At 39.5% G+C, this 22191-nt stretch overlaps 1 protein-coding gene across 3 annotated transcripts; it reads right to left on the reverse strand.

Annotated features, from left to right (window-relative positions):
* Positions 1-863: 863 nt before the first annotated feature.
* On the reverse strand, positions 864-13951 carry LOC121873559 (centrosomal protein of 41 kDa-like). Of its 3 annotated transcripts, none has more exons than XM_042377215.1 (4): positions 13878-13951; positions 6837-7037; positions 6439-6630; positions 864-2437 (listed from the first exon to the last, which is right to left on the reverse strand). In XM_042377215.1, exons 2-4 carry the CDS (start codon positions 7032-7034, stop codon positions 1880-1882), a joined length of 948 nt encoding a protein of 315 aa, XP_042233149.1. In that variant the 5' UTR covers positions 7035-7037; positions 13878-13951; the 3' UTR covers positions 864-1879. The 3 variants fall into 3 exon arrangements, with proteins under 3 accessions (XP_042233149.1, XP_042233152.1, XP_042233141.1); XM_042377218.1 differs by lacking the exon at positions 13878-13951 and adding an exon at positions 13660-13812; XM_042377207.1 differs by lacking the exon at positions 13878-13951 and adding an exon at positions 13581-13812.
* Positions 13952-22191: the final 8240 nt, after the last annotated feature.

Consider the following 22191-nt stretch of genomic DNA (forward strand, 5'->3'; position numbering starts at 1 on the left):
ACCAAGCAGGGGATGAGGGAGAGATTCTTAAAAAGGATTCAACCTCGCATCCACTCTTACCGACGTCACGGCCTCTCAGAGAAGTCTATAAAAACTTTTAAAGAATCCGCCATTAAGAAAGAGGAAGGTAACATTTACTTTCTTCATTTTGATTAAATAAATGAGAGGTGACATTATAGTGAACTTAATGAGGTTACGCTCCAAAACGAGCATCATCAGGGCCAGATTTACCTACTTGTGGGCCCCAGGTCAAACTCATCAGTGGGCCCCCAAAGTTATAGAAATGTTTGCACGTTTTGATGGCGGGAGCTACAGCTAGCTCCAGTCGCCGCGACGTGGCAGCATCTATTGGGCCAGCCCATAATTCAAACCCCAAAGGACTGTAGTCAAGTTATGCGTTAACTGAAATTTGTTTTATGAATGTGGACTAAGTCGATTTATGGGGTGAAGGAGAGGCCCTCCAGGCCCTGATGTAGGTCAGTGACCTGTGCCCAGGTGGGCTAATCCTTGTAAAAAAAAAAAGGGGGTGGGGGGGTCCGGGATCGGCGGTTAATCAAAAAGTCGGTTAATCAGAAAGTCAGTTAATCAAGTTTTTACTGTACTCAGGTAGGTTTTTTGTTGTTAGTGAACTGATTGCATGTTTTTGAGGTACGACATTGAGGTTTTATTGTCATTAGCAACCATACCCTATTTTTCCCATATGTTCTTTTGTTCACTTACCAAAATTTTACTTAATGAATGGTCTTTGAGGAACCTAACCCATTCGTATAACTAAAGATACCTGTACTGTAATGTTCCAAATGTTTGTTTCCACAGGAAACAAAAAATGACAAATGGCGACAAAATGACCGGTTGGGCCCCCCGAGTCCATCAGCAAAGACTGGGGTAGTAGATGTGTTAAATAGTGACGCGATAACTTTGTAACGATTGAGATTTGGAGCTTCCTTCATAGGATACTGGTTTATAATAAGCCAAATGAACACCTCTTGGAGCTTCCTCACCGAGAGGTTTAGCCATGTCATAAATATAAAGTATAATTTAGTCTATAAATATTGTTGGAATACAGTACAGTACAGGAACTAAAGTTAAGTTATACAATAAAGTTAATCCTGTACTGTACTGTACTTATGTTGTAACTGGACCTCTTCTGGCACCTTGGGCTGGACACTCACTGGTAATAGTGACTACCACCTGAGACTGTAATGACTGGAAGCATTGAACCATGAACACCAAAGTGAACTCCTAACTTCTTGCACGCACGCACGCACGCACGCACGCACTCACGCACGCACACACCATGGCATCCGGTACCTAAATTTGAGCATAATTTTTTAGCTTGTACCAGCAATTATATTATTGTGCAACATGCACAGCAACATTATTTTTTCAGCAATATGTGTGTGTGTGCAACAGTTTTTAGACATTTAACCAAGAAGTTACTGAGCTAATTAAACAAACGGTGAAATAATGACTTGTTCCTTCACCCATGTTACAGAGACCTAACTTTTACACTGGAGAGAGAGGCCATTTCTTTTTCATTTCAAAATAAGAATCCACAAAACCTTGCAAAAACAATTTTGTGATTACTTTGTTTACAAAAAAGACAATAACTACCCTAAAATAGTTCAAGTCAAACAATAAAAAAAATTATCAACCATAATAAAACCAATTATAAAAATTTTGTGGATAAAAGCCAAGACAAAACAAAAAAATGTACTCCATAAATAACATCCCATAATAAATAGTTCATAATGGTAAATCATCTAAACCCATAAACTAACAAAGTTCAAAAATAAATTTTAACATTACCTTCATTTAAATCTGTAAAAAACAATGAACAATTATTTCACAGAGTGGGATTCCTCATAACAAAGGAAAATTATCGCCAGGGTCTGGCTGGTTGACCATCTTTGTCTTTAATCTGTGATCTGGTTGTTTGGCGACCAGTGGAGGGAGTTGTGTGGGTGATGCCAGAGTCCGTAGCAGAGTTAGGTAACTTGGAGGCAGCTGCCCACCACTCTGATGCATCTGCCATGCTCAGGGGCGGCAACACAGTATTTGACAATTGTTGAGATATCGCATCAACAACCTGAAAACTGAGGCTACCTGCAGTATTTTCAGTGACTAATGGAAAGCCAAACTTATCTTTAGCGAGGCGGAGACCACCACTGAGCATGAAGACGTTACCGTACCCACGGTGCTGTAGAGTAGCTGCAACCTCAGGGGCCAGGTCCTCTCCTTCATCATAAACAATGATGATGAACTCTGGATGGTTCTTGTATATTAGAAGTTCTGGACATTCCCAGCCTACAGCTCTGGATAAGCGAGAGTGTGGGTGGGACACAGCAGTAGCGAGATGACATGTTTTGAATTCACCTTGTGGACGGACATCAATCATGACATAGGGACACTGTGGGATGTTTGTTTTGCTGTCCACCTGAGTACAAAATTTTTTTTATTAATAACCTGGCCAAGATTTCAAAGGTATTTTTTATTTATATACAGTATATACTACAGTGTGTTCATATGTATATATATATATGTGTGTGTGTGTGTGTGTGTGTGTACTACTATCATTGGTACTACAGTACTACTATTACTAATAATAATAATAATAATAGTTGCCCCTCGTGTAACAAGGCTAGCCGGCCCTTGGGCCACCTAGCTGTGAATTTGTTTAAGGTGTAGAAGCTGTCACCAACAAAACAACCGCACCCCGAGTTAACGAGCTGCATGACCCAATGTCAAGGAATAATCCAAAATGACCAGACAACTCGCCAACTGCACTTGCTAACCATTAATCCGGAATACAATCAGCAAATCAGTTAACATCCAGGTTTCCAATTTCTGCTGGGTAGACAAGAGGCAAATGGCATAAAGAAACTTTCTCATAGTTTCACCCTGGTATGACCTACCATATCACTCCTCAACTATTTGCTGTACAGTATTATAATAACCATGAATAATGTCTTGATACAAGAAATGAGCACTAAAACCATTCTGTCATGTCTCAAGACGACCGACATCTTCAAGTCACTCTACGAGGCCATAAAAGTTCAGATTATTCATGTGAAATCGACGCTGATATTACAATGAGAATATTTTTACCAAGGTTCATCCAAAAATAATTTACAACAGAACTATGATGCTAAAAAGATGTGTCTACACAGAGATCAACACAGACAATGACTGACTCAGGGATTTCTTGACGATGATGGACTCCTCCTCATCACAGGATTATTAGTTTCAGCCGAGACTAAATTGATGAACAAAATTGAATACAGGTAATACTAAATCGCTAATTATTCTGCCATAAATGCCTCAGTACAGACAATACAGTTCAGTCTCTCCTCCACTTACGACGGGGTTCCGTTCTGAAGACCAGGTCGTAAGTTGGTCGAGTCTAAGTTGAACCGAGGAAAATAATACATAGTACAGGTAATAATTGTAAAACTTTTACCTTTTTAATACACAAAATGAGCGGGATACAACGTGGATGCTGTACACACGGGGCAGCGTGCCAGCCGAAGTTTACGTACGGCATCGTTAGACATTACGACCAAATGTCAGTACTCGAAAATAATGTAAAATATTTTAATGTAATATAACGACAATGACTGTATTAAGTCCGGGTTGTCGTAAGTCGCACATGTCTTAAGTCGAGGAGAGACTGTATTTATAAAGGTGATATCTCCTCGCCCACCAATATATCTTGCTGAACCTGACATCATGCCCACTAAGATATGGTTTAAGAAAATCTGAAGTTACAAAAAAAAATTTCCATGTTCTCATTTACAAATAAAAAATCCGATGTTACTAACTTTTTTTCTTGCTTTTTCACAGCACTGGAAGATGGCGAGGTGCAGGCACAAGCATATCAGGGCTTCACTTTCTGTACAGTAACTGGTCAGTTTATGAAGACAAGCTAAAAACAACAAACAGTACTAAGCTAAAAATAAAAAACAAATACTGTAGTGTTTTAGTTATCATGGCTCACTGTAGTGTTTTAGTTATCATGGCTCACTGTAGTGTTTTAGTTATCATGGCTCACTGTAGTGTTTTAGTAATCATGGCTCACTGTAGTGTTTTAGTTATCATGGCTCACTGTAGTGTTTTAGTTATCATGGCTCACTGTAGTGTTTTAGTAATCATGGCTCACTGTAGTGTTTTAGTTATCATGGCTCACTGTAGTGTTTTAGTTATCATGGCTCACTGTAGTGTTTTAGTTATCATGGCTCACTGTAGTGTTTTAGTTATCATGGCTCACTGTAGTGTTTTAGTTATCATGGCTCACTGTAGTGTTTTAGTTATCATGGCTCACTGTAGTGTTTTAGTTATCATGGCTCACTGTAGTGTTTTAGTCACTCACTGTAGTGTTTTAGTTATCATGGCTCTGTACATGGCTCATGGCTGTAGTGTTTTAGTTATCATGGCTCACTGTAGTGTTTTAGTTATCATGGCTCACTGTAGTGTTTTAGTGTTTTAGTTATCATGGCTCACTGTAGTGTTTTAGTTATCATGGCTCACTGTAGTGTTTTAGTTATCATGGCTCACTGTAGTGTTTTAGTTATCATGGCTCACTGTAGTGTTTTAGTTATCATGGCTCACTGTAGTGTTTTAGTTATCATGGCTCACTGTAGTGTTTTAGTTATCATGGCTCACTGTAGTGTTTTAGTTATCATGGCTCACTGTAGTGTTTTAGTTATCATGGCTCACTGTAGTGTTTTAGTTATCATGGCTCACTGTAGTGTTTTAGTAATCATGGCTCACTGTAGTGTTTTAGTAATCATGGCTCACTGTAGTGTTTTAGTAATCATGGCTCACTGTAGTGTTTTAGTAATCATGGCTCACTGTAGTGTTTTAGTAATCATGGCTCACTGTAGTGTTTTAGTAATCATGGCTCACTGTAGTGTTTTAGTAATCATGGCTCACTGTAGTGTTTTAGGCTCACTGTAGTGTTTTAGTAATCATGGCTCACTGTAGTGTTTTAGTATCATGGCTCACTGTAGTGTTTTAGTAATCATGGCTCACTGTAGTGTTTTAGTAATCATGGCTCACTGTAGTGTTTTAGTAATCATGGCTCACTGTAGTGTTTTAGTAATCATGGCTCACTGTAGTGTTTTAATCATGGCTCACTGTAGTGTTTTAGTAATCATGGCTCACTGTAGTGTTTTAGTAATCATGGCTCACTGTAGTGTTTTAGTACTGTAGTGTTTTATGGCATGGCTCACTGTAGTGTTTTAGTAATCATGGCTCACTGTAGTGTTTTAGTAATAATCATGGCTCACTGTAGTGTTTTAGTAATCATGGCTCACTGTAGTGTTTTAGTAATCATGGCTCACTGCATGAAGTAGTGGCATGACACTGACAAGCTATTTCCACTGTGTTTAGTACCTCAGAGTTTGATCTGATGTCAATGGAAAGAATAAAATGTTAAATGATCAAGTTCAGCATTTCTTCTTCAGATAAAACCTCGTCAAAAATCAAATCCAGTGAAAGCAAAACATCCCAATTTGTGTATAAGTACAGTGTAGTCGGCTTACTCTTGGCGAGTCACTATGAAATTAAAGTCCCAATATTGTCCCATGCAGCAATATATCAACTACAAGATAATACAACACAATCAAATTCAAGATTAAATGTATTCATCTAATAAAATTATTCTTAAACCAATACAAAATTCCCAGAAGTATTTCTTGACATTAAAGGTAAAGTAAACAAGTTAAAGTGCATTGGTAACATGATATCTAAAACCTACTGTGGATGACACTCTACATCTCTATTATAAAGGCGGCGTCACACTAGCCTTTCGATCGTCAACATTTTCATTATTCAGATTTTTTTCATGAATCGTTGGCATTGTAGTTGGCTTTCTGTCAAACGGTACAGACCGTCTGCACTGAGGACTCGTACGACAACTTACCGGAGTCAACTCAAGATCTATAATTGATACTACAAATAGTTATAAAAAGTAAACTAAATTTTACTTAAAATATAAAGCTAAATTATTATGAAGTCATTATTACTCTTCCCAACATTATTCATGATTATGTTTTATTTTCCAATTTTAAAATGGTAAGAAAATGCGATTTGTTGTTTACATTTGACCACGCGGGAATAACAACATGACGGAGCCAACAGATAAAATAATTTCCTAAGTGTGGACACATCTCTCCAGGGAGTTCTTGGTGGACCAGATAAGGCTGTCTCTGGGATCACCAGGACTCTTCATACACCAAAAAAGGTGTAGAATTTCTTCATCAGTTGGACCCATCTTGTTTGTTGACAGTCGTCGAACGAGGGAAACTGGCGAGTTGGTTCTAAACAAACGTGTGATGGTGCAAAACAAAAAGTTTGACGATTTTCTGAAAGTTAACAAAAACAAATTTACGAAAGAATGCCAGTGTGACGTCGCCTTAAGTCAGTGTTTTAGCATACCTCAAGTTGATCCATTTTATGAACCACACAATCAACTTCATCTCTATACTTGAGAGGAACTTCTGCCTCATTGTTGTCAACTTCACTTTCACAAGTAATGCATTCAATGGCTTCAACATCTTCTGCATGTGCCACCATCAGTTGCAACATGTCTGCCAGGGAGATGCGCCGGAAAACTTCGTCATTTCTAACCTGCGCAGAAAACTGGTTGTAAGCGCTGAGCTGTATAGTAACAAATTCTCATTTTCAAGGAAGACATTCCTCATTCATTAAACATTAAGTCGACATATTGCAGATAAATAGAGAAAAATAAATGAAAGTCTGAATACTGTACTGTATCTCATGAGAAGCAAAGAGCCCTAAATACTAGTCAGTACGGACATGTAACTAACACTCACTTTATAATACTTTCGTATCTCGTGTTCTAGTTCTTGTCGTCGCTGAGTGTTGAAGCCAGTGTCTGTACGAGAGCGGACACCAGTATAACGTGGATTACTCTTCACTCGTTTATCCAAGATTCCTCTGTCACTTACGGAGTATTTCTTAAGGGTGTTGACAGACTGACAACCTTTAACAATAAATTTTCTTGAATGCATCCTCTGAAAGTTGGACAACAATCAATAGAAAGACATTAATGCATAGAGTGTACAGTAATTAGTGATAAATATTTAAAAACCAAAGATTCTTAATGTTTGAGAAAGATGTTGAATGTAGCATGTAATAGACTAAATTCCTTCTGCAATACCAATAACATCTTTACAGACTCCCAGTTTGGATTTAGAGCTAGAAGGTCAACTGAGAGTGCTCTGCTATCCTTTACTAATGACATCTTAAATTCCTTTGATGACAGTCAGTTCATTCGGTATATTCTTGGACCTCTCTGAAGCCTTCGATACTGTCGACCATACCCCCCTCCTTTCAAAACTTGAACATTACGGCATTAGGGGCCTGTCCCACAATTGGTTTACCTCATGCCTGTCCAACAGGTCACAGTATGTCTGCTATAATAATCACCAACCTGACTCCTCGCCAATCTCATATGGAGTCCCCCAAGGTTCCATTCTCGGTCCAGTACTGTTTTTGTTGTACATTAATGACATAGTCCACGCCAGCTCACTCATAAAATACAACTTATTTGCAGACGATAGTAATCTCTATGCCAGCAACTCAGACCTCCATTCCTTGAAGAGAACTATGAACACTGAATTGACTAAAGTCAGGACCTGGGTAACACATAAGCTGACCTTAAACCTTGAGAAAACCCACTACACGATCTTTCACAGAAGGAAAAACTTACCCCCAGACTTGGACCCCCTGTACCTTGGTAATACAGTCCTCAAACGCGAATAAAATACTAAATTCCTCGGAGTTATTGCTGATGAGAAACTTAACTGGAGAAACCACATACAAGCCATTCACAGTAAAGTCAATAAACAGTGCGGAATCATGTATCACACTCGACAGTCACTCACTCTCACAGCAATGAAAGAAATCTATCATGATCGTGTCTACCAACACCTGATACACTGTCACACACTAAGGGGCTTCTGGCTCTTAAAAAACACAATCTCTGGTTACTGCACAAGAGTTGTACGGACAATGACCTACATGAATAAAAAACACAAACGAGGAATCTGCTATACTGAATTGAAAATTTTAAAATTCAAAGATATTAACACCTACTGCTGTGCCCTCTTTGTTTACAAATCTATCAATCACTCGCTTGACAATAATTATTTCCAGTTCCGGAATAATCAGATACAACTTAAGGCACCCAGATCTACTAAGACCACCCCCCATGCTCTCCTCTCTCAGTCCCAGACCTTCATAAAATATCACGGTGTGAAGGTGTGGAACAACTTACCCCCACCCATCCGAGCAAAGACTATGCTCCCTTCCTTTAAATCATCTCAAAAATATCTACAGTGGTCCCTCAGTTAATGAACACAATTCATTCCAGAAGGTTGTTCGTTAACCAAAAATTTTGTTAACCGAAACCATTGTTTCAATGGGTTTTTGGTTAATTGGTTCCAGCTCACCAAAAATAACCTAAAGTAAAAAAAAATGCAGTCAAGTACACTTACTTTGAAGTGTGTATGTAGAAGGCTCCTGGTTGATGATGCTGATGTGAATTTGAAGTGGGAGGTGGAGGAGGAGAAGGGAGAAGAAAAAAAGTGGGGGTGGAGGAGAAGGGAGAAGATAAGGCATTAGGGTTAAAGAGAAGTCACCCCATGCTGCCATTTCACCTAAAAAATTTTATTTCACTTGGTGTAATTCAAGGTTATTTTCTTTAAATCAACACTGTACTGCATTATACCTGTACATTGTCAATATGTAAAATAAATTTCAAAATGACCAATAATTTGACTGGAAACACAGAAAAAAGCGTTTATGTTGAAGTCTCAAACAAGATGTTCCTTCCTCTGAACCGATAAACAAACTGACGCCAAGCTTGGTGTGTTGAGTGGCTGTTTGGCGCACAAAAAACTAGTTTCCTGTACTTCAATTATGTTCAATAATTGTTAAAATGACTAAAAAAGTATAAATCTTTTAAAATGATTGAATAGTACAACCTTCTTATTTACTAAAATGGTAACGAATTTAAGCCCTAGAACCAATTACTGTATTGGCGGACTAATACTACAGCTGGTGAGCAGCCGAATGCAAGTGAAAACATGTTGGGGAAAATTTGTAAGGAATTCGTTAACCGAAATTTTTTCATAAACCAAAGTGAAGAATCTTATGGAAGGTAATTCGTGAACCAAAATTTCGTTAACCGAAGCGTTCATTAACCGAGGGATCAATGTATTGTCTAAGTATTAATATTTCTTGTAATACCTACTATATTTACAGTACCTGTTTTTATTGTACCATCAACCACCGTTTTATCGTAAATTTTCATGTAAATAGATAAGTAATTACCATTGCAATAAACATACTTGCCAACTAGACAATCCTGACAGCTCTGTCCCCTTATTACTGTACAACCCATGTTGTACTGCTCCCATTATACTTCTGTTTTTCAATTCCACTGTAATTTATGTATTAAAAAAAATTAACTATTGAAGTGATAACTGTGGTAACATTATAAGATGTTCTTATTACCACCATGCTATTGTATTACTCCAGATGATAAATATAGTACAGGTTGTACCTCTCTAGTCCGGCAACCTCGGGACCTGACCGGTGCCGGACCATGGAAATTGCCGGACCATGGAAATTCACCCTTTTCCTGGATAGATAGTGACTTGTGCTTATACCTGGAAGCACTAGCACCACTTTCTCTGCGTCATGGTCTCTTTGAAGACATATTGAAGGGTTAAATGTCGTATAGCAGCTTCTCAAATTTCGCGAGTTTTTAATTCTTAACGTATTTTATTGGAACAAAAAAATAAATAAATAAAAATTTTGACGGCGGAAACTTGAATTTCGACGGGTTTGAGCGGCCCGCCAACGTGCAGACGACGTGCATAATCATGTAAACAGCGACATTTCTCTTATGTACAAAAGATTCATTATTGTTTATTACTGAATGTATTTTTTATTGAATTAATGTTTGTGTGCAAAATGAGCAATAAAATTCATTAATAATACGTAGAATATTAAAACACACGAGGAAATGACACAGCATTGTTTTCGTTGATTACAAAACCAGTGACTGACTGGTTCTACATATAAAACTGAAGAAAATAAGACCTTGGTTGTAGCTGTAGTAAAATTAATATGGTTGTTTTAAGTAATGTTATTTAATGTTAATAAATGGAACAATAGAAGTAGCTAACGATAATGGTAAAGAAAAGGAGAGATCGCATATGTAAGTGCGCATGCGCACACGTGAAAACATATCATCATTACTTTACATAAGAATATGAAAGCAACACTTATTTACTGTTCATATATATTTTAATTAATGTTTCTGAATTTGTTTTTATTGAATTAATGTACGTGTGTGCAAAATTAACAATACAATTTATTAATAATACGTGGAATATTAGAGGAGACGAGACGGCTGCCGGCATTGTTTATGTTAAAGCTTACGAAATCAGTGACTGATTGGTTCTACATATAAAACTGAAGAAAATAAGACCCTGAGTTTAGCTGCAGTAAAATTAATGTAAAAAATGAATATGGTTGCTTGAAGTACCTGTAATGTTATTTAATGTTAATAAATGGAACAATATAAGTAGCTAACCATTAATGGTAAAAAAAAAGTGAGACTGCTCGTATGTAAGTGCGCACATGTGAAAATATATCATCATTACTCTACATAAGAATATGAAAGCAACACTTATTTACTGCTCATATATATTGAAGGGTTAAATGTTGTACTCTGTATAGACAAGCAGAGAGAGAGAGAGTGCAGCCAAACTGCCGTATGTAAACAAACCTAAATTTCCCACGGCTTTTTTTTTTAAGGGGATTAGCCCACCCAGGCATAGGTCACTGACCCACATTAGGGCCTGAGGGGCAAAAATTTAATACTCCTGTAATAATGATAATAATTGAGAGAAGTAAAAAAAAAATGGCTGCCTATCTACCTATTGGACAAACTAAAATCGTTCCGGACCACGGGAGTTTCCGGACCACAGAATGCTGGACTAGAGAGGTACAACCTGTATATATCAAGTTCCTAAAAGAGAGCTCATGTTCTCAACTGGCTCAGCCATGTTATAGTTATTATTATCCACTGTGTATCTGTTTTTCTGTCTAAATAAACCGTTTCAATTCTGTTTCAATTCAATACTTATATTTAGTAGAGAAAAATGACATAAGAAAATCAAAGTTAAATTCTAATGCAATTGTAAATCCTGAAAGTAACAAATAATTAGCATTTATCAGATGCAGTAGACATGCATGTCTACTGCATGTCAGAAACACATTACAGGCAGTCCCGATCTACGACAGGACACATTCCTGGACCATGTCATACGTCGATTTGTTGGCAAGTCAGAACAGTGTTAACTCCAGAGGTTAGGTTAGGTTAAAGCACAAACTTACCCACACAAAACCAATAACATCCCATCCAAAAACAAAATACTGCAAAAACTGTAAATAAAATTATATTAAACAATATAGAAAAATTAAAATGTAAAAAATGGGATAGCAAGTACAAATTTTGGCGATGAAAGTACTGGGATCTCGTTTGTAAGTGCGGGTGCTCGTAAGTTGGACAGTCGTGACTCGGGTACAGTCTACTTAACTGGCTCTGATATTCCTACCAGATAATATTAAATGGCAAGAAAATAAGACAGCATACTTAAATATCAACAGCTATACAACTGAAGGTATTAAATAAATCACACAAGATATTAGGTAAGGCAGCCTAATGATCACCTAACCTAACAGTACCATTAACTACACAGTCCATCAACACAGCTGCCATACCTGCATCCAGTGTGTAAATAAATCTTAACTCGGTTAACCTAAATATTTTGCGTAAGGTTTGGTTGGTTCACACTGTATAACAGACTCATCTATATAAGCTTTAGCTTCACCTAATCAACATTAGGCAATTTAGGTTAGATTATCTTTGGTTCAATTTTATGAATGATAAATTTTAGATATTAGTAAAGTTTCGGACCATAATTAGCTACATATTTATTTATTTTTTTAGGTCTAACTCATAAAAGTAGATGCCATTTCTTCTATGGTATTTCCGTCGCAAATGAATAATAACCGAGATATGGGGCGTGTTTACCTAAAAAATTTAAGTTATTTTTCATCTTACCCCTGAACACGGGTCGCTCTTCATCCACGTGTCAACCGTGACGTCATGGCTTAAGTGTTGTTCAGTTTTTTCAAATCACTCGTTTTGGCTGTGGGGGAGAGGGGGCCACAGTATCTCAAAAACGAGTGATTTCCGACGAAAATCAATATTAAAATCGAATAAAACAAAATAACATGGAAAAAACCTAGGCTTCATCTCCAGAATGATTATGGTCCGAAACTTAACCTTCACCAAATTTTATGATGAGTAAGGGATACACCCCATTTCGTCAACAATCCACATCGTCATCGACCCGGTTCTTTACCAATATCAATTCCGTTTCGTCACTAACAGTCGCTGGTGTGAGTGACATTGCAAGTTATTATTTTACACGAATAGAAATTACACATACAGACTCGAAAATTATTGTGTTATTATTATATGAATATTAATTATTTAATAAAGAAAATAATTAAAACATTGATAAATATACAAAATACAGATCAAATGAAGGTGATTTGGTACCAGTTCATATATCAACGAGCCAGTTCATATATCAACGAGCATCGAGATGATTGCAGGCGTATTAACATTGTTTTTATTTTTTATTTTCGTCTTTAATAAATTGTCTTTTTTCTTATGGGGATTAGCCCACCCGGGCACAGGTCACTGACCCACATCAGGGCCCGGGGGGCGAAAATTTAATAATAATAATAATTAATAATAAATAAAATTTATAATAAAAACTAAAATAAAATATTGATGGTATTAATAATAATAACACTGATAATAATAAATACAAAGAAATGCAAGAATGAAAAAAAATCAAGCGAGAAACGCTATACTGTATATGCATGTTTTGTCATGTAATAGAAACAATTGAGACCCTGCAATTGTGTGTAAATGAGGCAGAAAGTCAGATCAGCAACCTAGGACTTGGTCACAATTTTCGTGATGCCATATGGCAGCAGGGTCTACCATTAGACAACACATTATGTTTCCAATATCTTCCCAGGCGGTAGTACCTCCCTGTTTGGTAGCTGCCTACTATCTACTTAGTGTTTTTTATTACTTTATGTCCCAAGGAACAGTTATTTTCGTGTATATATTGATGGGAATGAACGTGGTGATGAAAAGGGTAAAGCAGTGGTGACGAAACGGGTTAAAAATAGTGGTGACGAAACGGTTTGGTGACGATGTGGGAAGACCCCTGTGTAAGTACTATATTGTACCTAGTACAGTACTTCAGAAAGTTCCAGGTCTCACCAAATGTCAACAATGGTGCTAATATTTTTATGCCCATTAAATACAAGCTTACCACTCTTCTATAAACAATAACCTCCAATTTGTATTTAGTGGTGTCTGCTGCAAAAATTAGCCGGTTAATAACAGACATTGTAAAAAGTTTCCCAACTAATATTATGTTTCCACTCACGTTAAATAAGTTTCCTGTATATGGCAATGTTTGACAACCACTTATATTTGCAAATGTAAAATATTAAAACAAATGTTACTCTTAATATCCGTGTTTTAAGCTGATAAGGTGAAGTGTGGAGGGTGTACCTCCCTCAAGCACCAGAGCCGGAGTGCTACTGATCTTCCTAGTGTCACTGACACAATGACACCATCGATCTATCCTGACTGATACACACAGACACCTCAACCCACACACGTATTTCAACACAGTCACCTCTTCGAGGAAGCCTTCAAGCTCACATCTAATCAATATTACCTCATAAAAGCGGCTACACGGCCAAATATCAATAAAACCTGCAGGCGTGACGTGATGGTGACCTGCAGGACCGACACTTGACTTTTGTTTACATCAATAATTCATCAGCACGGCGCCAGGTGGCTGCTGGTACCAGTGTTCCCACCAGTTAAGGTGAACAATTCCCTAGATAGGATTACAATTCCCCAATATATATATATATATATATATATATATATATATATATATATATATATATATATATATATATATATACACAAGTCACTGTAGGTGCAGTATCCAGGTATATGCTGATAACCACAAGGAAAGAAAAACACAGAAGTTCCCAAGCGCTATTCATCTTCAGGGGTGAGTGTTTCTTCTTTCCTTGATTATTTATATATATATATATATATATATATATATATATATATATATATATATATATATATATATATATATATATATATATATATATAAATATATATACACACACACGAGAAGAAATGGAAAATAAAAACTAACACAAATTTAAAATCATACACATTTCAAGGATAAACTCAGCACCAATCACAGTAAACAACGAAGAAATAAAATACTCAAACGAAGGAAAAATACTGGGGCTAACAATAACAAGAACAGGAATAAATAAACACATAACAGAGGGCAATAGACTAGCCCAAATACAGCTTACCAAATTAAGAAGATTCGGCAAAATGAAAGAGAAAATACAACTACACCCATTTAAAGCACTTGTCCGCCCCCATCTTGAATACCCGCCAATACCATTAAACACGATCAGCCTTACCAACCAATTAAAACTCCAGGCAACACAAAACAAAGCATCTGCAGAGCCTCCAAACAACGTCCCCTATACAACCAAAATTAAAGAGCTTCACGAAAAATACAACATTTTACCACTGAACATAAGAACAGCCAGCCAAGCACAGGCAGTTTGGCACAAACTAGAAGTAATGGAAGACGAAATATATAATGACTAAAAACAGAGGACACCACAAGATCACACAACTGGTGGCCAAAAAGCCTTCTCCATAACCCTCAAGAGCCAGAACTATTGTACACTAAACAGTAGACAAAAGATGAGAGTATTCTACTAGTTACACAAGGACCTAGCAGTCCTCTCCAACTAACACAATAACAAACATCCCCTTGCTAGCTAGCTTAGCCTCCTCCCCCACTGTTCCCTCGAGCTCGGGCGACCCCTTAGTGCGGCCTTCACCACAGCCATCAAATCGTCTCTGCTCGGTAGATAGCCCACCTGCTCTTATTCTCTACTACTTTACTTCCCGTTTCATAGCTTTCCTTCTACCTTACCTCTTCTCTTCTCTCCCTTCCCATGGCAAACCATTGCCATTTTATCTCCATTATCATCATCATCACCTACCTCTCTTTCTACCTACACCCACCAGCAAGCAACACCACCTCCTCCTGCGGCGGCGACCATGGCGACCCACAAGCTGGTCCTCCTCTGAGCACCCTCACCAACCAGCTCTCTCTACATCACGCATGTAACCACGCTGCCACTTCCCAGCACCAAGCTGCATTGTACATCCAATACAATATGTATACAGTGAGCACATTGTGAGTTTCCTTTCTCCATCCCATCCTGAGTGTGAACCAACATCCCGTACCCGACAAGAGACCTACATACAAAGCTAAAATCAGGAATAAAAAGTATGAAATAAAATATACAGGGAGGGGGTTATTACCTTAATTCAGACGAGCCTTAGTGTGAAAAACATAACAATTCACTAGAAGCCATATCACAAAGGGATGGCTTTGCTTTATACTGGTGTAATGCCTCCATAATGAGGAGGTCCGTCTCACAGTCGCTCCTGCCAAGAACTGAGAAATCAGACGGCGAAAACGGGCGGTGATGTTGGTGGGTGTGGTTACGAATAGCTGAATGTGGTGGTTGTGTGATTAACTGGCCTGTTCGAACGGAATGGCCCAAGTGTTCATGGATGCGAGTTATCAAGTGTCTTTAGTTTTACCTATATATACTGCCCTACAGCTAGCACACGTAAATTGATAAACAACTGAGGATTGCAGGTGTGTGGGTATGGTGTCTTTAATTTTAAAGAATTTTTTAATTGAACTCTGGGTTTTAAAGATTAGTCTAAGAGAAATTTGTGGATAGAATTCATTGAAAAGCTTCTCAAGTTTATTTCTAAGGGTGAAACTGAGTGGGCCTGTGTACGGGATGGTGAAATAGATAGAATATATAGGGACGGTGTGGATTTGAGGCTGTGTGGGACTAAAAAACCTATGAAGGGTTTTGCCAATATAAGTGTCTGTAAATCTCTTAGGGAAACCATTGTTAAAGAGTAGTTCCTTTATGTATTTTAGTTCAATGTCCAAGTGGAAATAGCTTGAACATATATTAAAGGCTCTGTTGGTAAGAGTTTTATTGTTTTATCATTATTATTTAATATTTGGTTAATATATTTGTGGCAGAAACAAAATAAAATTATTGTTTTGGTTTTTCTGATAAGAATACACACTCCACTAACATTTCGAGTATTTACCGATACTTAATCTAAGGTATAGAATCCATCAAAACATAAATGTATGCCAAATTCACTACTTAATTAAAAAAAGTAATTTTGATTCCAACATTTTATTTAGAGTTTATGATATTTTATGAGTTAGGACTTGAGTATATCAACAATGATTTGATGAGCTTCTGATCGGAAGCATTGCTCTTGACATTCAGCACAAGCTTCAGCAGTTTTGGATGATCAGTTGATCAACAGGTATCCCAAGTGATGCCAATCCTTCCTTTCCATGTAGTAGCCCCACAATACTTTCTCTCTTCATGTTTTCAGGAAAGATGTTGACTCAGAGACCTGGTATTGATATTATATAAACCAAACACACTCAAATTCCCTAATTATTACCCAAAATATTCAAAATTCCCCAAAAAGCCCATTTCCCTAGATTTTTCCTCAGATGCGTCCAGATTTCCCAATCTGGGGACAAATTCCCCAGAAGTGGGAACGCTGGCTGGTACCATGCTGCCCCTTCACACACACAAAGTTTATGGTGTTTACATTAGTCACTACAGTATTAATCTTGGTATTATTGCATTTGATACCACCAACCAAATTTCGGTTGTTTTATCTTTGCTATCAATAGTTTAGACAATTCTAAGACACTTCTATGACGTTTCTCTCGCAAACAACCTCTAATATGTAGGGGCCTTGAGCGGTGTTGTAGTGGATTCCTCCCCTACAAACGCCGTTTGTCGCTGACTAGCCGACCCTAGAATTCCCCAGTGTATGCCTCGTGGTCTAGGTCAGCAACCAGCGCCGCCTTACATGACTGAGGTCAACTATTAAGCCAGGCCTACCTCCGCTATATAAGACCTCACCCCGCCGTGACCTATCTCTTTCTACCTACAGCCACCAGCAAGCAACACCTCCTCCTCCTCCGCTCCTGCCTGGCGGCTCCCGCTCCAGCCGGCGACCATGGCGACCCACAAACTGGTCCTCCTCTGGGCACCCTCACCAACCAGCTCTCCCTACTCAACGCTTGTAACCATCCTGCCTTCCCAGCACCAAGCTGCATTGTACATCCAATACAACATGTATACAGAGAGCACATTGTGAGTTTTCTTTCTCCATCCCATCCTGAGTGTGAACCAAACATCTCATACCCCACAAATGGTGACCCTCGGAGTGACCACTCACACAGGATGGAGGAGAAACCAATCACTCTCCCAGTCTTCAAGCAACATGGAAGACTGGCTTATCCACCCAGAAGCAGCTCTCATCGGCTCTACAGCTACTGTCTCTACACTGCAGGTTAGACACCCTAGAGCAGCACTGCTTCTCTAAGGAGACAGCCGCTCCTCTTCCTGCCCCAAACACCACGTCCTACCGACCCCAGCACACCCGTCCTGCCTCAGACGCCGCCTCCGGCCCAGCAGTACCCCCTGCCACTGTCCTGGACCCTCCTCCGGATGCATACCCTCCTCCTCTCCTGCCTGGCCGCCCCTGCTCCCGACGCGGCCCATGTGCCTGACGCGGCCCCACACACCCTTTTTTTTTCTCCCTCAGGTACTCCCTGCTACTGTCCAGCACCCTGCTGCTGTCGTGGACCCTGCTGCTTTCATGAACCCTGCTGCTGTCATGAACCCTCTTCCTGACGCACAGCCCCTGCTCCTGACCCAGACCCACACACCCCAGCAGGCGCATCTGAGGACTCTGTACCTGTTGCGAGGGAAGCACAACATTCATCGCCTTCACAACCCTCCTTCTCCCTCTCTTCTCCCACAGATCTCGTGTATCTAGACAAAGTTGTCTCCCCTAGCGGCCGGCTCATCCACGCCCTTGCCGTTCTGTTTCACATGTGGGATGCAACCCTGCAGACAACAAGTCTCCTACACCGCCTGGAGGGAAGCGGGAGTATTGTAGTGGATTCCTCCCCTACAAACGCTGTTTGTCGCTGACTAGCCGACCCTCGAATTCCCCAGTGTATGCCTCGTGGTCTAGGTCAGCAACCAGCGCCGCCTTACACCACAGAGGTCAACTATTAAGCCACACCTACCTCCGCTATATAAGACCTCACCTCGTGGTGACCTATCTCTTTCTACCTACAGCCACCAGCAAGCAACACCTTCTCCTCCGCTCCTGCCTGGCGACCATGGCGACCCACAAACTGGTCCTCCTCTGAGCACCCTCACTAACCAGCTCTCTCTACTCAACGCTTGTAACCACGCTGCCACTTCCCAGCACCAAGCTGCATTGCACATCCAATCCAATATGTATACTGTACAGAGAGCACATTGTGAGTTTCCTTTCTCCATCCCATCCTGAGTGTGAACCAATATCTCATACCCCACAGTGTGTCCAGGCAGTGGAGCACCACCTTATCCCCTCCCAGCTAGTTTAATTTTTTTAATTTAACAAAGTTATTGACAAAGCTTGGAGTACAGTTTGCCTATTCTGAGTAATTCAGTCAGGTCTTGACACTGAGAGTGGTATCACTTCTCACTGCCATGCAGGACAGAGGTTCATACACAAAGAAATACATCATATTCATTAACATTATATATACTGTAGGTCAGAGTCATATGGATGATGTCACTGTTCACTGCCATGCAGGACAGTAGCTCATATACATTGGATGCCATATTCTAATTTAGGACTAATCAGTGTGGGCTAGCAAATTTGGGATAAACAGCAAGAATGTCCTCAAGCACCCCTGATTCAATGTAGTAATTACAAAGTACATGATACAATAAGCCAGGTGGCCTGAAGTGTTTGACAGTGTCACATTCAATAATATAGTGTTCAAGTGTATGCTTTAGAGGTTTATCACAAAGCACATGCTGAGTGTTCCGGTATGGGTACAGCGTTACTAACTTGCCACATGTGTCTGTATCCTAGCCTAATTCTGGCCACGATTACATCACATTGTCTAGTTTTGTCCTTATGCTGGCCATACCGGTATCTCTTGTCACATTTACTAATGCTACAACTGCCAGGTCTCTCTGCATTTTTCAGTTCTTCTAGATCAGAGTTCATAATTCTGACTTGAATGTTTTTAAGTACAGCATTGGACAGGCCAAGGTCACGGTCAACATTTTCTTTCTTACATGCCTCATTGGCGAATCTATCAGCACATTCATGATGCCTAATTCCAACATGGGACGGAATCCACACAAATTCGATATGAGAGTTGTTCTCATTGGCAGTTATCACATTTGTTTTAATATCACATATAACTTTAGACATAGAACCTGACGGGCTGTTCACTGACTTCAAAGCACTCTGAGAGTCACAGAATATCACCCCACCTCCATTTTCTTTAAGGTAGTCTGTAGTTAAGTAGATTCCAGTTAGTTCAGTTTGTGTTGTGCTGGCCCAGTTGTTCAGCCTTTGCTTGTTTGACACTATCATCTCTTTTTCTTTAAATATTACAATTGCACAGCCTGTTCTACCTATGTTTGTCTGCACAGAAGCACCAGTAAAAGCATAACATTAACTTGATTTAATACTCTCTATGTGTCTGTTAATAGTTTCTAGTGTGACACATCTCATCACATCGGTGTTTAACATTTGCTTACTACCAACAGGAGTGTAATTAATAGGAACTGATATATCCAGCCAAGGAGGAATGGCATTAATGGGTTCGTCTGGGGTGATTGGGACATTCAGTTTCAGGAGATCTGCAACACTTTTATGAAGCCACGCCCCAAAGAGAGTCTTTTGTGGAAGTTTAGCGAGATGGTCGGGATTATTTAGACAGAACATCAACTCAGTTTGAGCTGTAGTTTGGGGACCATTATTCTTCAAAACTTTGACACAAAACATGGTATTAGGTAGAGCTATCCTCTCAGATAGGGAAGGCAGCCCGAGCTCTTTCCTCATGTTTACAATTCTGATTGTTTTGGGGCATCCTAGAATGATGGCTTCATTTTACACTACCTCAAGGCTGTTGAGTTGTTTAGGCGGAATAGTCACAAGATGGAGAGCATGATAGTCAACTACAGAAGGAATGAAGTGAAGATAGAAAGTACAGGCATAGGTGATGTTAATTCCATAGCCCTTGCCAACAAGGGTTCTGAGGGGTTTAATGCGCTGCATTAATTTGGCACAAAGGTTGCCGACAAAGTTTGCATCATTCACACAAATTCCAAGATATTTATAAGAGCTACATAGTTCCAAGGGCATACTGTTAATGTTAAAGTCAAGAGGCAGAGGGTGAGCAGGACGAGGATTGAGGACCCTCGTCTTGTCAACAGGTATTATGAGACCACATTCAACAGTTCTCCGAGCAAATACATCCAGCAAGGCTTAGAGCCTGAGTTTGGTCTGTGTCATAATGCAGATGTCATCAGCATAGCATATTACAGCCTCGTTTGGCTGAACTGGAATGTCAGCAGTAAGCTTGTGCATCAGTATATCAAAGAGCATAGGACTTAATACTCCTCCCTGAGGCGTGCCAAGCTCAAATGCTCTCATTCTGCTACTTTTGACTCCCCTAAACAGAACACTGGCATACCTGTTGGACAGATAACCTTTATCCATGTCAGGAGGTGACCTTGGATGCCAAAATTAGCTAGTTGCTCAAGTATAATGTCCCTATTAGCTACATCAAAGGCTGATTTAAGGTCCATGAAGGCTGCTTGTGTCTTATCTTTTGAGTGAACAAGATATTCTGCAAAGCATGTCTGTGTGCTGCGCCCAAGCATGAACCTATACAGATTATGCTGGGCCAGTTTGTATTTGACTTGAAACATGAGATGGTTGAGAACAACTCTTTCAAGGACTTTCCACATACAGGATGTGAGTGAGATGGGCCTGAAGTTTGGAGAGTTAGCTTTAGGGATTGGTACTATGTTTCCTTGAGTCCATGTCTTTTGCAGAATACCCGGTGTGAGGCTCATTTGATACAGGTCAAGCAGTGGATAGTTAGGGACCTCATTTAACAATTTCAGGGTGTTATAGGTTATGCCATCCTCACCAGGGGAGGATGATTCACCTTTTATTTGGGCTGTTGTTAGTTCGTGGTGCGTTATAGGAACCTGGTCGGTAAGGTTTGGTGAGGAACAGGCTATTTCACTATTGAAACCCCTATTAATGTGTGAGGTGTTAAGATATTGCTGTATGTCAGGAGGCAGGGAAGTGATTCGTGACACACTAGACCATTCATCTAATAGCATGTCAGCATATTCTGCAGGGCTGTGACGAAATTGAACTCGGGTGGGTGGCTTGGTAATGGCTCTAATTTTGTTCCACACTTCTGCTAGAGTGGTTGCTCTATTAATCCCCTGTAAGAATTGTTCCCAATAGGTGTTTCTCACCTGACCTTTGAGTTCACGAAATTCTCTGTTACCTTTGAGGAATGCCAGGAGGTTATCACTAGTTTTATTTTGCTTATAAGTGTTGGCAAGCTGTTCTACCTTCTCTCCTTCTTTGATGAGGATGGGGTCATGTGTCCACAGAGGTGGTTTAGTGCTGCCCTCCCTTCCTCCTTGACTTAACCCAGGAGGTATAATATGTGGTAATGACATTTACAAGATCACAGCAAAATTCATCCACTGACCCAGGTGTATATCCAGCATACCATATGTGGATGTAGGCCTTGAAGTGCAGTTTAAGATTATCTGGGCTGTTAATTCTGAGCTTAGGATGGGGTTCACACTTGACATCAACAACAGTGTATTCAGTAAGTATTGCATAATGATCACTGACTAGGTGGTCTGAGAGGACCTTAGCCTTGTCATTACTGTCTACTTGGTTATACCTAATCACATAATCAAGTCTGCCCCCCATCAGATGTGTCACTTTGTCTGTGTCGTATA

This window comes from Homarus americanus, unplaced genomic scaffold (assembly GCF_018991925.1).
Source record: "Homarus americanus isolate GMGI-L3 unplaced genomic scaffold, GMGI_Hamer_2.0 scaffold55640, whole genome shotgun sequence".
NCBI lineage: Eukaryota > Metazoa > Arthropoda > Malacostraca > Decapoda > Nephropidae > Homarus > Homarus americanus.

Bases quoted from the DNA above. Each gene is read 5' to 3' on its own strand.
- LOC121873559 (XM_042377215.1), bottom strand. From the start codon at position 7,034: ATGCATTCAAGAAAATTTATTGTTAAAGGTTGTCAGTCTGTCAACACC. The intron at 6,631-6,836 runs GTGAGTGTTAGT...TTTTCTGCGCAG, and splicing joins AGATACGAAAGTATTATAAA to GTTAGAAATGACGAAGTTTT. The intron at 2,438-6,438 runs GTATGCTAAAAC...TTTTGTACTCAG, and splicing joins ATAAAATGGATCAACTTGAG to GTGGACAGCAAAACAAACAT.